We start from the raw sequence: 15108 nt of genomic DNA on the forward strand, positions 1-15108 counted from the left end.
GGGGATCCCCACGAGGGTGAGGAGAGGGCACTGGAGGGCAGGGGCCTCCCACCGTCTGTTTGCTGAGGGCCCTGACGCTAGGCCTCCCGGGTCTGCGCTGTGGCTCTGTCCACCCGTCCCGCCTCCTGGGGGGTTGAAGCGGCCCCGGCGTGAAATAACAGCCCCCCCCCCCCCCCCGGTTCTGCACACGGAAAGCAAAGTCAGGTTTTAATGATCCATTCTGTGTTCCTTGGTGTTTTCTTTCAAGCAAAGGCCATGTGATGGTAAGATACCACACTTCAGTGGGGCTACTCTTGCGTCCCCAGCAAGCATTCCTGAGCGGCGGGTCTAGGAGCCGTTCCGATTTTTATTGCATCTGGTGTCCGATAACCTTGGAAGGAGGCTCTGTCTCCATGCCCCCCAAGGCCATGTTATTTCCGAAAGTTACAGCTCTTAAAATCATCCCCCAGTTAAAGCAAGTGCCATTAATTCTAAGGAAAGCGAGCTTTCCCACTAAGACCAGCCGTGAATGGTTTTTAGGAAAAAGAGAAGAAAGGAAGGAAGGAAAGGAAGACCCTTCAGCAGCAAGAGCCCAGGGTGAAAACTGTGCGTAGCTCAACTAGTTCAGGAGCTTTCACAGCCGTTTAGAAAGATGTCTTCCGCAAACTCATCTAAATTGGCCAAGAATGCCGGGCAGGCTGGGCACGCGGCGTCCGCCGTAGGCCAGTACTCAATCCAGGTCGAGGAGTCCAAGGGGTAGATGTACCTGCCGAGAAAAAGGACAATGGAGCAGCGTCGCGGCGGCCGCGGGGAGAGGGGGCCACGGCCCCGGAAGCCCTGGAAGCCCCGGCTGTTGGGGTGGCTCAGGCCCCTCGCGGCCGCGTGGTCAGCCGGGCTCTGCTCACCGCCCCCCCAGGGAGGACACCCCCAAACCCCAGGAAACTGCTTGGGGCTCCCACGATTAAAGGCAGGAACAGTATCTGTTTCAAGCCCTATTTTTCAAAAAGAGACAATAAAATGCATAAACACTTCTCTCTTACAAACAGAACATGTCGTCTGAGACCCTACTGAGGGGTGGATGTTGGGGGGGGTCGGATGAGCGCCCTCGAGGCGTCGTCAGACCCGGGCCCCAGGGTTCATTGATCAGTGAGCACTCAGCCGCCCTCTGCGTTTTGAGTGGTTCGTTGTCTTAAATTCGCGTGTTTCACTGCTTCTGGGCCTTAGATCAAGTGTGAATTCACACCATTGCATTTAGGCTCCTAACTGGTGGGCTGCTGGTTGACAGCAGGACACAGCGGAAACACGTAATTAAGAATAAATGACGCCTGGTTTTGAAGGGAAGAGCAGAAACTCCAGTAGGACTTACTTGAAACTGAAATTGTGTTTTATCTGGAGGGCTTCTTTACCCATAATTAAATAGCGTCTTCCTTTCTCCAGCTCAGCGTTCGCACACGTGGCCTTTTTAATGAAGGTGATTTCAGAGTCTTTCTGGGCAGCGGCCTCGCCTGGGAGACACACAAGTGGACGATCACATGCATGTCACGACGCCGTGAGCACAAGCGCCTTAACAACTCCAGTTCGTCCGGCTGGTGACCGAGGGGTCTAAGCTGATGCCGAGCGGCTGCCGGGGAGGGGCAGCGTCCCTACGGTTATGGCTCTGGGATCTGGAACCAGGCTCGCTGCCCTTTGCTGGCTGTGGGGCCCTGGACGGGCGAAGGCTCAGACCTCGCATCCGAAAGGTGGGGACGACGCTAAAACCCACCCCGTACAAGTCCCGCAGGAGGCCGTGAACGGTGAGGAGGGCCTAGGCCCGAGAAGCGCGCCGGAAGCACTTCTTCCTCCCGTAGAACCGGGAATTGCAAGACCTTCTCTACGGTTGAACATTAATCCCCAAATGTCACATAACAAGATGAAAAGGTTATTTGGTTGCTGGCAATGACCGGCTTTGTAGAGACGCGAAGGGTGTGTGAAAGGACTTGGAGGACTTGAAAGAGGGGAACTCTGGGACCCCCAGGGGAGGAACCCGGGAGGAGTCGGGACGCAGGCTCCCTTACCGGGCACGCATCCCCTCCCCTGAGGCCGGGCTGCCCTGCACCCGGGTGCATCTGCACCTCTCAAGGTCGCCAGCAAACACCCCAGATGTTCTTCGTGGTAAACCGCTGTCTCTCCCTTCCTCCCACCGTACCTGGATTTCTGTCACAATGTTGGCGTCTATGCGTCTGTGTCTTCAGCGAGGCTGGGAACTCCCTGAGGCGGGGCCTGGGCCTGAGCCATTGCTATAGACTCGGACCTGGGGGTCAGCTGTTTAACTCGGACAGAGTCATCCGAATCATTAAATCCTAAAAAAACTTCGGAACCTAGACGTAGTAGTGACTGCATATACGGTGAACCTCGAGTGTGCACACCTACGCTCCAGCCGATGTTTCTCCCCTGATGACTGTGAGGACATGACTTCCCCAGGCAGCAGGACCTAAGCTGCATCCCCAGCACTGTTTACCAGCTCGGCCCCGTCAGGGTAGCAGTGTTGCTGCTGGGGCCTTACTATTATTTTCAAAAGCCTTTTGCTGTGGAAATCTGCAGCCTACTCAGAAGAGGGACTAGGTAACTAACCTCAGCTTCTACGGTCACGGACCTTTTCCCCATTTACATCTTTACTCTGAGCCCCCTGTGTTTTAGGGGAAACATCAGCTCATCATTATTCTTTTTTTTTTTAATTAACTTTTTTTAATTTTTATTTTTTGCTCATCATTATTCTTGAACTGCATGGTTGCCCTCTGCTCTGGATAGTTTAGTTTTTAGTTTGGCTTGTTGTTCGTGTGCAGCAATTCTTGGGTAAGTGGTAAATAGGTGGTGTTCTGATATTTACATAAATTTAAAATTTATATATATTAAAAAATGAACACCCAGAATGAAGAGATAATAAAGTATGCAAAAATCTCTTAACATTTTCTTTTAAACGTCATAAGTATGAATCTTCCAGACAGACAGGAGGACAAAGAAGAAATGATACTGATAAAAAAAAAAAAAAAAAAAAAACAAACTACAGCTTGGAACTCATCTGATACTGTGCAATATTCCAGAACAACCTGGAGTGTCTTCTGATACTATGCAAGAATTGGTACAACATCAGACAAATAATTTGTATTTCCAGAATGAAGAGCACTTGATTATTTCAGTAAAAATAGGAATGGCTTATTCTCCCTTAGAATGTAAAAGCTGGTTGCAAACGGTGCTTCCCGCCCTGTGAGAAGATCAGAGTGCTAACCACCTGTTTTCATCAGAGCGACAATCATGGTTCAGATTAAAAAAAAAATGTGATCATCAATGAGAAAAAAATAGAATAATATCACAAATCGATTTCATACAGTGAAACATTTGAAATAATAAAAACCAGAAAAGCATTCTTTTTTATCAGAGTATTGATCAAGCAAATAGATTTGGAAAGCATTTATTAGAAGCTAACTCTAGTCTATGGCTAAAAATGCTCAAGCATTTTTGTACTTGAAACCCTCGAAAGAATTTCAAAGGAGAAGAAAATCAGTATAAACATAAAGGTACAATGTAGACTTGCGGTCCTACGGACTGCAAAATTTCTATCTACTGAAATGAGAACACAACTTTTTGGAAAATATAAATAAGGTGACAAAATTTCAATCGTTCTTGAGAAATCGACTACTTAATATAAAAAGTGATAAAAGTCACATAAAATTTAAAAATGGAAACTTTGACGATAACTTATTGGGTTTTATTGATTGCAAGGTACTGGAAGCAACAACAGAGCAACATATCAAACTGTTTGAGAGAAAAGGAGTCAATGAGGAATATTTATGTGAACACCTTATTGGTGCAAATAGAATGTTAGAGGAGAGCTAGGCTTCAGCAAAAATTCTGAAATTCCCAGCTGTTCCATTTGGCATCAACTGAATTACCCACCAAGCAGGTACCAAGTGTCTCTAGACACTACATAGATGCGAGCCAAGCAAAAACTCACCTTACATATTATCTTCATAAATTTAGTGTCTCCTACGACATACCTAATAGGACACTAGGCCAAAGTAAGTCATAATAGGAAAAGCTTTAAAAATTGCAATAATGAAAACTGGAAAAATATTGGGATTTTGACAGGCAGCTGGTAGTGCTAGCATCACAAAGGCAGTTTGGAAATCCTACCAAGCCCGATTGGCTCACTTTGATAGATGCTGTGGGATAGGAGGAAATATTTGGAAAGTGGATCGATATGTGTTGGTGATTTGCTCATGATAGTCTAGCAGTTATGTCAATACCATCTTCAGATGTTCAAGAAAATATATTTCAGCTTTAATAAGCTCAGAGATTAGAGAAAGAATAGTGGAATTGTATAAAAAATAAAGGAAACTATGAAATTGGAGCAAGAGCTGTTATAAAATCAAGCATGATTATAAATTTGGTGTAAAACCAAATAAAATCAATTTAAGGGAAAAGCTAGTTATACGAAAATGTTTTTGTTTTAGTGACAAAAGTAAAAAAAAAATACGATGAACTTCTAAGTTCTTAAAAAAAATTTGTGAATCCTAAAACTGCATCTAAGGTGTTTGTAAAACTCTCAGGGTTGAAGGGGAATAAAAATTAAGAAAGTCAGGAAAGCGAAATATTCAATAAATCCTCAAATTTCAAAAATTCAGTAGATTGTTGTCATGATTTAGCTGGTAATAGAGCTACATTATCTGTTAATTATTATTCGCTGATAATAATAAATAATATGATAATAATTATGATGATGATGACGATAATAATACATTAAAAATGTCAGACAGGGTCCGAAGGACTAGAAACATTTTGAATGTAATTACTACCAATTTAGCAGAAGCTGAGAGAGACTTGGGGACCACGAACAATATTATTGCTGTTAGGAGAAATTGCTTATTGAGATTCTACGTCGTGTAAAGACTATCAATTGAATAAAGATGTAATTGGAAAAGTTTGATGCGGTTCCTCACTGTCAAATCAAAGCTCAGACGGGGCAGTCCTGTGCTGAGTCAGACAAAATAAGAACCGACAATTTTCAAAAATAAGAAAACTTATTTGGAATCCTTAGAATGCTTTAAGGAATCCTTTGTGTGACCATTTATATAATTTGACAAGTAGTTGTGAAATATTTACAGCTTAGTTTAATTAGAGAATAAAAAGGAACATAGTTTACAGTGTTTTATATGTTATTTTCCACATGAATTCATTTCATTGTATTGGTTATTAAAAGCCTCATTGACCCTCACCTGGCGTCTAACCCGCCGCTCTGCGCTTCACAGATGCTCCGACCTGGTTTCCCCGCTTCTACTCTGATCCCTCCCACGGGGAAGCCAGGATGGTCTTTCAAAACCATAAACAGATCATGTCACTTGCCTGCCTCAAACCTTGTATTAAATAGCTTCCCCTTGGACTTCTAGAATAAAATCCGAATTTCTTGCCATGCCTTATAGACCCCTGGGGGGGCCCAGCTTCTGCCCATGTCTCAGCTTCATCTCATACCAGTGTCTCCCGGTCTCGGTCACTCAGGGGCTCCTTCAGCTCCTGATGGTGCCAGGTCACCTGCTGTCTCGGGGCCTTTGCATGTTTGGTTTCCTCTCCACCCCATCCCTTTAAAAATGGCTCACTCCTGGGACCCCCCGGGGGGCCCCGCGGTGGAGCGGCTGCCTTCGGCCCAGGCCGGCACCCCAGGTCCCGGGATCGAGTCCCCACAGGGAGCCTGCTTCTCCCTCCGCCTATGTCTCTGCCTCTCTCTCTCTCTGTGTCTCTCATGAACCAATAAAATCTAAAAAAAAAGAAAATGGCTAACTCCTAATGCCACCCCTAAAGGACGCTGGTATCGCACTGAAGGAGTTTCTCACATGAGTGAATGACGTGTCTTAGATGTCTACCTGTTACAGTTGATAAAGGTTTACTTTGTTCCTATTCTTTTTTTGTTTGAATGTGTCTCCTTGAACACTCTGCCTATTGATTTTTTATTTTATTTTTTTAAAGATTTTACTTATTTATTCATGAGAGACACAGAGAAAGGCAGAGACCCAGGCAGAGGGAGAAGCGGGCTCCCTGCGGGGACCCCAGTGCGGGACTGATCCCAGGTCTCCAGGATCACGCTCGGGGCTGCAGGCGGCGCTAAACCGCTGGGCCCCCCGGGCTGCCCCAGAATATTGATGTTATGAAGGCGAGGGCTCTGGCCGCGTTGTCCAAGCTGTGTTGTCTGTGTCTAATGTAATGCCTAGTCTATCAATATAATGTCTCACATAACGGTAGCTGGTAAGTACTAAATATTTGTTGAGGGAATGAATGAATGAATGAGTGAACGAATGAATGCTTACCAGCTTTGTAGACATCCAGGAGGGTCGCAGTGTACTTAATGAAGACATTTTCCTTAGTGATGGATGTGATATGGACTTTATAAGCTGGTGGAAGAAACAACACAGGGATGCAAGCTTAACATCACTGCCGCCACGTCCAGTGAAACCGGAGTTTATCGAACAAATGAGAAATGAAACCCAGCTCACGCGCTTACGGGCCCCCGAGGTGACTCTTCTCGCACCTCCTGAGTACCCCCATCTGCTTCTACTGATCGTGACTAATGATTCATTCCACTCAGTGATCAGCCCCGGCCACGGTCACAGGACGGGCTGACTAGGGGAAGAGCAGCATCAAACTAAAGGACCGAAGCCTGCTAGACAGACAGACAAAACACGCCTCGTCCGACGGGAGGCTCAGATTAGAGCCCTTTAGGGTTAGCGGCCATGCCCACGGGGAACGTGCCCACGGGGGGGCCCTTATCCATCAGTCCTGCCTGCCCGTGGGCCTCGGGTTCCCTCGCCTTGACTCCGCGGATACCCCCCAGGGCTTCGATCTTTGGATTTTGATAGGATTCCGTGATCTGACTCATCTTTGCTTGGACTGGCAGCTGACGTGAGACGTTCTCTATCCTGTTTTCATCCAGGCATCGATTTTTAATCCACGGTATTAGATCGCAGTTTTGGACTGAGCACCTTGAAGGGACCTATCCCTTCCGTGTAGTCTAAGAAAAGTTCCTCTCATTTTTGCTTTTGATGGGGTTGGAGTGAATGGCCTCAGAGATTCGCCCATTTTTGAGATCCTAGCTAGCAAGAGGAATGAACGAATTCTCTGTGCCGGAACCAAAGGCCAAATGAATTAGTAGTTAAAACAGATTTTAAAATGTCCTGAATATCAGATTTATAAGTCTCCGTGGTGGGTATGGGTAATGCCTACTATGCGCCTAAGAGGAGGGAGGGAACTATTTTCTTTCATTTCTATTTATTATTCCAATACCAACCCCTGGACTTCAAAAAAACACAGACAAGTCTTTTCTTGAAAGTAGTAAACTAAATCCAGATGGCATTGGTTGTCTGTTAAAGTACTTTTCTGATATTTAAGAGTTAAAAATAGTTCTAAAATGGAGGAGATAAATAATTTAGTGAAATTTTTATTAAAGCATCATAGTATTCAATTCTCAATGTATCTTAAAAACCGCAGTGGGTCTTGGCTGAGTTAGGCAGCTTTTTAGCCTCTTTAAAGAAAATCAGGGGGCACCTGGGCGGCTCAGTCGGGTAAGTGTCTGCCTTCAACTCAGGTCAGCTCCCGGGGTCCTGGGACCCGGTCCCAGGTGGGGCTGCTGCTCAGCGGGGCGTCTGCTTCTCCCTCTGCCTCTGCCTCTGCCCTCCCCTCCCTTGCTCACGTGCTCTCTCTTTCTCACTCTCTCTCTCAAATAATTAAGTAAAACAAAACAAAAAAAAATTAAGTAAAACCTTTTTAAAATATCAAGATGAAGTCTATGGAAACACAATAAGCCGTACCCAGTTCATTCTGAGGGCTGTATTTCCAGTAAGAGAGTTCAGTGTAATGCAATGGAAGTAATGCTGGAGACCAAGATGAGTCTTAGTTTTACTACTTATTTCCTGCATGACTTTGAACAGATTATTTAATCTCCTCGAGCCTCAGTTTCTTCAGTGGCAAACTATAGATGATTCTCTGTTACCTCAAAGAGGTCTTGTGGGACCCCAGTGAGAAACCATATATGAAAACAATCAGTAGACACACAGCGCTGAATTCACGGTACTTCTCTTTCTTTTATAAATAATACCCTACTTTCAATACACACTAAAAGGTTTGAGATAGTGTACAATACGCTCTCTTCCTCTCTACAAAAAAAAAAAAAGAAAAGAAAAAAAGAAAAAAAAATAAAGCCAGAAATAAACATTAGAAACCGTGGACAGAAGACAAAGGAATGAATCCTCTGAACTTAGGAGGACTACAACCACACTTGGGCGTTTGGCTTAGCTCTGAACAACCAGAAGATATTCCTTTTGAAGAGGAAGATGGCGATTTTGCATATGTTTAAAATGATTTATTTATTTTTTTAAAGATTTATTTATTTATTTATTTATTTGAGATAGATACAGAGAGAGAGAGAGAGGCAGAGACAGGAGGAGGAAGAAGCAGGCTCCATGCCGGGAGCCTGACGCAGGACTTGATCCCGGGACTCGATCCCGGGACTCCAGGATCGCGCCCTGGGCCAAAGGCAGGCGCCAAACCGCTGAGCCACCCAGGGATCCCCCTAGAATGATTTACTGTTGATATTTTTACCTTGTCTTTGAAAGGAGTTTGGAAAAAAAATTTTTTTTTCAAAAAAAATTCTAAGCCCCTAAACCACCTTTGTCTCTGCCTCTGCTTGAATGAAATCTTACACCTTTGTGGCCTCTCAAAAGTTCTCTCTCTCTCTCATATTTTTTTTTTTTTTTTACTCTTACATGACCTTTATTCCCCGCCCCGGAGTGGGGGCACCGTTCCTGGAAGTCCCGCAATACCAGGTCAATGCGTGGAGTGGACGGCCCACACTCCTACTCTATCTCCTAATCCCAAAAATCCATTTAATATATTCTCCTCGGACAGAGGATGTATCAGATGTTAAACTGACAAGAACAGATACTACCCTTGATCTTAGCCAGAAGGCCGAGAAGTGATTCAGAAGTTCTCTTTGGATATATTTTAACTCGACATGTTTAATTTGATGGGATCTATTGGAGTAAAGTGTCTTGGCTACATGCGTGCATCACTCCTGTCATTTCAAATGAAAGTCACATTTCTTTGCTGCAGGACAGGTAATCTTGCAGGTTAATGCTGAAAATCCATGGTGTTTTCTTTCAAGGGAACACATGGAACGTAGGATCCAAATTCACTGTGGAAAGTTGTTGATCTCTCTGATCGCGCATTCATAAAATTTCATGTTCAATAAAACTCTACATAGAAATTTTGAACTCACCGTAGGCAATATCTGGTTTACAGGCGGTTTCTTTCCTCGCATCTGCAGAGATCGTCAGATCCAATTCTGCCTGCATTTGTCCGCAGTCAGCTGGATTTTGTGAAAAATGGTAAAAGTTAGATTAACATAAAGAGGCAGACACTCCCTTTGGCAGCAAACACAGTGTGCAGAAACCCTGACAACCCAGTAGGACCTAACACATGCCAGGTGCCAAGACCTGTCCATTTTTCCCTCTTCCATGAGGTGAATCGTTATGTAAAGCAACAAAACAAACAAAAACAAGAGGCTTAGAATGGGTAGTCACCCCATATTCATGTGCTTCCATTAAGAAAGGAAGAAAAGTTCCCATTTTGGGTATGACTGAAAGTCCCTTAAAGGAACCACAATGATAACTGGACTTATTCTTGGCTATAACTTGGTACAATCAGTACCTGAGAAACATGAAAATGCGATGGTGTTTGAAAAACAAAGTAAACCCCGAACCAACCCAGACCCTCAGGGAGTCAGTTGTTGATCATTGTTGAGTTCTGGGTCTCTTCCTTGACCAAGGAGACGGCCTTGGATTTATAGACAACTGAAGGGAATTGAACAATAAAGAGAAAAGGACAAAGAAAGGAGCTAGTGGCTCCATCCTGAGCGTCTGTTCTCTCAGACCGGGGGCCTGGGCCTGTCACATTAAACAGACCCGGGGAAATGTGACAGCTCCACACGCTGCTAGCCCTCGGCCGTCCAACACTCGTCTAGCTGGCGCTTCTCTGCCTGTGGGCAGTAGGGACTAGCGGGGTGTTCAGACGCTGCTGAGGAGCAGCTCTACAGCATCCAAGGAATCAGCGGAGACCTCTGCTCCCGAGACGTGACGGTGGGCCCATTAGCCCCGGATGACGAGCGGCGTCTTTGCACAAGCAGGCGGCCTGAACGTGTTATGTGCACTTTACCTTCTACGCATTTGCACGTTACTCCTTCACAGACTTTCTGCAGTTTGGAACCGGATGGGCTATAGAACATGGTGCACTGTTTATCTGCGGCAATGAAAGCGTCATTAGGAGCGGGGCCGTGATTAGCACACAGCACATTTATGGCTCAGTGGGTCTCTCCCAGGGGGCCTCGGAGGTCAGTTATTCCAAACCCTTCTTTTTGTGACTTAGGTGCAGGGAGGTTAAATCGTGACTCGTCTCTTCTGGTGTGGCCCCCTCGACCCTCCCTCAGAGTGATTTCCCCTTCTGTGCTTGAAATTTTACTGTTCGATATTTATTTCTTAGAATCAAGATATTTGATGCTTCGGCGAATGAGAGGAGACAGGTTGTGTTACATGAGCGTCTACAGAGAGGCCTGTAATCGTTCAGGCTGGAGAGAACAGTGCAGGAGGGGCCAGGTATGTTCCGTGTGATTTCAGAAGATAAAACTAGAATGAATGGGTGTGAGAGTTTGGTTCATTTCGAGAATCTTTTTTAACAAGTAGAACTGTCTAAAGTGGAGCTGTCTGTCTTGCAGACCAAAGAGCTCTCTGATCATGTAGTGTTCTCAGAAAAGACCGAGTGATCCAATGTGGGGGTCATTCATTCATTCAACAGTTATCGATGCACGTTATGCACCAAACACTGTGTTGGATCTGAAGGGGCACAAGGATGAAAACGTTGTGTCTGGGTTTGGTGAGAACAACATGACAACAAATAGCTACAACGCAACGTGACAACGGCTATAACGGAGCTCTCTGCAAAATATGATGAGACCAAAGGTGGAGTGGTTGATTCTGGGGGGCTGAAGACATGGGGGAGGTAAGTTAGCTTCTCCCGAAAGGAGCGATGCAATGACTGCTGTGAGGAAGGCCCCTGAAGAGAGTCGGAGGGATTACCTGGCCTGTGGTATTCGTACACCGTGAATGTGGCAGGACTCAGAAACCCAACTTGAAAAAGCTCAAATATCCGGAATCGAACACAAAGGAACTCATCTGAAGGAATCTGTTGAGTAGATTCAGGGATTGAGGAAATTATGGGAGAGAAGAGACTCAGCGCCTTAAGCCCGTAAGTTCCGGGTAGTGATGGGAAACGGGCGCGGGTAGGAGGTGGCACTTACGGAATCGAGCTGCAGGATAACATGCCCGTCTTTGATCTGGTAGTCAGTGAGCAGCTGATCCACTCCTTCCACAAGCTGAGCGAGGACAGGAAAGCTCGCATTTAATTTCATTATTTTTTTTTAAGGTTGATCTTTTTTGTTTAAATGCGTTCACCCGATATCGGGGGTGTTAGACATGGGGTGTAATCCAATATTCAAAAAGTCGAAGAGCAGCTCCCCCCCTTGAAAAAGTCTGGACATGTAGTCATACGCGCTCACGTTTTGTTCAGACTGGGCCAGGATGCGCCCCCACTTTACTTTGAAAAATCAAAACCAAGGTCGATTGTTGGTTTGGAAAGAATATTCTAGGTGATTCTATGAAAGTGATATGTTAAAATGAAAAGGAAATAGCTTTATCTGTACGAGAATGCAGTAAAGAAAACCCAGCATCCAGAACAATATGTAAGAGAACACTTACAGCTCGTAGGTCTTCTATGTTTGCGCTGACTCCGGTAGGCAGGGAGATGTCCATCACGGCGTGGGAGGACCCAGATGATGATTCTTCTTTGCTGGGCTTGTAGCTGGAATAAATCAGAGATTAGGAAATGGAGTAAATAAGTGGACAAGGAAATCCCAGATCAGAAATGAGTGAAAAAAATGAACAAGAAATTTACATACAGAAAAATCCAAAGCACTTCATAAAACAAGATAATGAAAAGGAAAATAAGTGGACAGGATTGTTTAAGACAAGGCCTTATTTCTTAGTAGGCTTTAATTTTTATTCAGGCCTCCACTTACCTGCTTCTCTATAACCCATGCATTGCAATCCCTATATTTTAGAGTTGCAAGAGATCTTTGGGTCATCTAGTCCATCTCTTGGTTCACTTGACCAATACTTTATTTTTTTTAAGATTGATTTTTTATTTTTTAAAATATTTTATTTATTCATGAGAGAGAGAGAGAGGCAGAGACCCAGGCAGAGGGAGAAGCAGGCTCCACGCAGAGCGCCTGATGCAGGACTCAATCCCGGGACCCCAGGATCACGCTCTGAGCTGAAGGCAGACGCGCTTAACCTCTGAGCCACCCAGGCGTCCCTTAAGATTTATTTATTTGAGAGAGAGAGAGAGCATGAGTGGGGGAGCAGAGGGAGGAGGAGAGAGAGAACCCCAAGCCGACTCCACACCGAGTACAGAGCTTGATGTGGGGCTTGATCTCATGACCCTGAGAACAGGACCTGAGCCGAAACCAAGAGTCGGATGCTTAACTGACTGAGCCGCCCAGGGGCCCCCTGACTGATACTTTAAATAACGGAGCTGGAAAAGACCGTAGAAGTCATTCAGTCCTTTTAATGGACTAGTTGAGGAAACTGAGGACGATGGTTAGGTACTGGTTCAAGCTCACACCACTAGTTCACTCTCCAGAGCTGCATAAATCTATTGATTCTCATTCCTGTTCCCTTTCTAGGGGAGCCTATTCGAAAGAGAAAATTTGTTCTATGTTGGAAAGAGACTCAATAAGCATGTTCAGGAAAAGGCTGGAAGGAAATACCCGAAAATGTTCACGGCTACTTTCTCCGGATGGCGAAAATATAAGTGACGATCTCTTTTCCTTTCCATGCTTTTCTATATTTTCTAAGTTTGCCACAATGGATACTTTATCTTTCAAACACTGTTTTAAAGACTATCGTCTGTCTAGGAGGGAGCTAAGGAAAAAGGCAGAGGGGGGTAAAAATGGGAGAGCTGGTGGGTTTTTGGTTTTTAATGATAACAGAGGGAAAAAGCTCCGCTTGAACTGGGGGATCAGTTATTTTCCGTCTGGAAAAGGCAAGGAAGTGGACTCTCCTCCCCTACAGCCTCTAGGAGGAACGCAGCCTATTGATTTTTAGGACTTCTGGCCTCCAGAATTAGAAGAGAATAAATTTGGGTTTTTTCACCATTAAGCGTCTGGCAAATTGTTAGCTGGCAGCAATAGGAGCCTGTTAGACCAATGTAGGTGCCTGGGTTCGTCAGCAGAGGGTCAGCATCGGTGGTTCTCCCCGCTGGCTCCCGCCAGGATAACCTCCAGGGGCGAGGCCAGAGCTCTGGGTAGTTCTGAGCGCTCTCCCGCTGACCTCCACGTGCCGCCCGAGTTGGGAACCACTGGCTGATAACGGCCGGGGATTTTTCTGGCGGAGTGTGATTTTTCTAAGTAGGAGACTAGGAGCAGCTTATAAGAAAATCTTTTGCTTTTTCTTTTCCTAATACTTCTATCTCCTCTCTACCTTTCTGGGAGATAGAAAAAAATAATAATATTACAGTGTTTGAAGAAGGCCGAAAGTGGAAGGGAAAACCATGAGCAAAAACATAGCTGTTCTGTACGGGAAGTAGCTAAGAATATCCGTTATGTCCTGCATGTTAAAAAGTGCACGATTTTGCATCTTACAGGCTTCATAAGATTCAAAAAGATACAAAGAGAGAATACAACGGCACAAGTCAGACCTCGAAGTCCGCGCTCCCCTTGGTGGAAACAGGCTCACCTGGCACATGCTATGATGCGCTTGTAATCCGAGTCGCTGTAGCCTCGGAAGCTGGAAGCTAACACACACAAGGACAAACAAGCAAACAAAAGTGACAGTAAACCACTCTGAGCTGTTTTATACCTGTCGGAAGGGAATAATTGATGAAATGGTCTCTGAACACACTTAAAAATGATCTATGATCTGCAGCCAATTAAGCCGACTGTGCTCTTTCTCCATGGGGGCCCAGTGTGCCATGGCTGCAAACAGTAGCCTCCTTGGTAGTGTACGCAGCCTGTTGATTGTATGGGTTGCCCTAAGGGACCTTGGAGACAGCCCTTTGTGGTCGACTTAGAGGTCTGACATAATGTTATCTCCAATCTAGGCTGCAGACAGGTATGCGAGGTGCCTTTGGGAAGCCCCAGGGCACAGTAGCCAGGGTCCACATTGGCCAAGTCATCATGTCCATCCGTACCAAGCTGCAGAACAAGGAGCATGTGATTGAGGCCCTACGCAGGGCCAAGTTCAAGTTCCCTGGCCGCCAGAAGATCCACATTTCCAAGAAGTGGGGCTTTACTAAGTTTAATGCGGACGAATTTGAAGATATGGTGGCCGAAAAGCGGCTCATCCCAGATGGCTGTGGGGTCAAATACATCCCTAATCGTGGCCCCTTGGACAAATGGAGGGCTCTCCACTCATGAGAACCTTGCACCACCCGAACCCTATTCATGCCCACCAATAAATCCTGCTTCCTGTCAAAAAAAAAAAAAAAATGATCTATGATTTGGAAGTTGGCACTTCCAGTGATCTTATTTTTTTTAATATTTTATTTATTTATTTATTTATTCCTGAGAGAGAGCGAGGCAGAGACCCAGGCAGAGGGAGAAGCAGGCTCCATGCAGGGAGTCCGATGTGGGACTCGATCCCGGGATCCCAGGATCACGCCCTGGGCCCAAGGCAGGTGCCAAACTGCTGAGCCACCCAGGGACGGCCTCGGGCAGGGGGAGAACGGGGCACAAGATTACAGTGCAAACCACGCTGCTTTACCTTCTATGTCTTGGGTGTCAATTTTCAAATCAAAGCTGCAAACTTCCTCAGAGGTACTGGTTTTTTGAACCACGGTTGTCACCTACGTGGGGACGAGTGAACAAGAGCATTTTATTCAGAGTAGGACGGCGGGGAAGGCACACTGGCAGCACTTTTGCTGCAGATGGTGTGCCTGAGGTATCGTGTCTACAATCCAGTGCAAATGGGGTGCAGTAAAGACTCATTTCACGGTAGCTGG

General features: G+C 45.6%; 1 protein-coding gene and 2 non-coding genes across 3 annotated transcripts in view; 1 reads left to right on the plus strand and 2 right to left on the minus strand.

Moving 5' to 3' along the window:
• Positions 1-200: 200 nt before the first annotated feature.
• C5 (complement C5) overlaps positions 201-15108 on the minus strand; it is a 75273-nt gene continuing 60365 nt past the window's right edge. Inside the window, exons 32-41 of the mRNA XM_077913127.1 lie at positions 14871-14952; positions 13845-13902; positions 11808-11910; positions 11351-11425; positions 11130-11235; positions 10213-10296; positions 9278-9367; positions 6315-6398; positions 1346-1484; positions 201-745 (exon numbers count right to left, since the gene is read on the minus strand). Coding sequence (XP_077769253.1) covers positions 604-745; positions 1346-1484; positions 6315-6398; positions 9278-9367; positions 10213-10296; positions 11130-11235; positions 11351-11425; positions 11808-11910; positions 13845-13902; positions 14871-14952 — 963 coding nt within the window. The 3' untranslated portion in view covers positions 201-603. The remainder of the gene's footprint in view (positions 746-1345; positions 1485-6314; positions 6399-9277; positions 9368-10212; positions 10297-11129; positions 11236-11350; positions 11426-11807; positions 11911-13844; positions 13903-14870; positions 14953-15108) is intronic.
• LOC144322860 (U2 spliceosomal RNA) lies at positions 8789-8979 on the minus strand. The gene has a single exon (XR_013388472.1). It is a non-coding gene; the product is annotated as a U2 spliceosomal RNA (small nuclear RNA).
• On the plus strand, positions 14028-14161 carry LOC144322845 (small nucleolar RNA SNORA70). The gene has a single exon (XR_013388460.1). It is a non-coding gene; the product is annotated as a small nucleolar RNA SNORA70 (small nucleolar RNA).

The sequence above is a fragment of the Canis aureus genome, chromosome 10, assembly GCF_053574225.1.
Source record: "Canis aureus isolate CA01 chromosome 10, VMU_Caureus_v.1.0, whole genome shotgun sequence".
Lineage (NCBI taxonomy): Eukaryota > Metazoa > Chordata > Mammalia > Carnivora > Canidae > Canis > Canis aureus.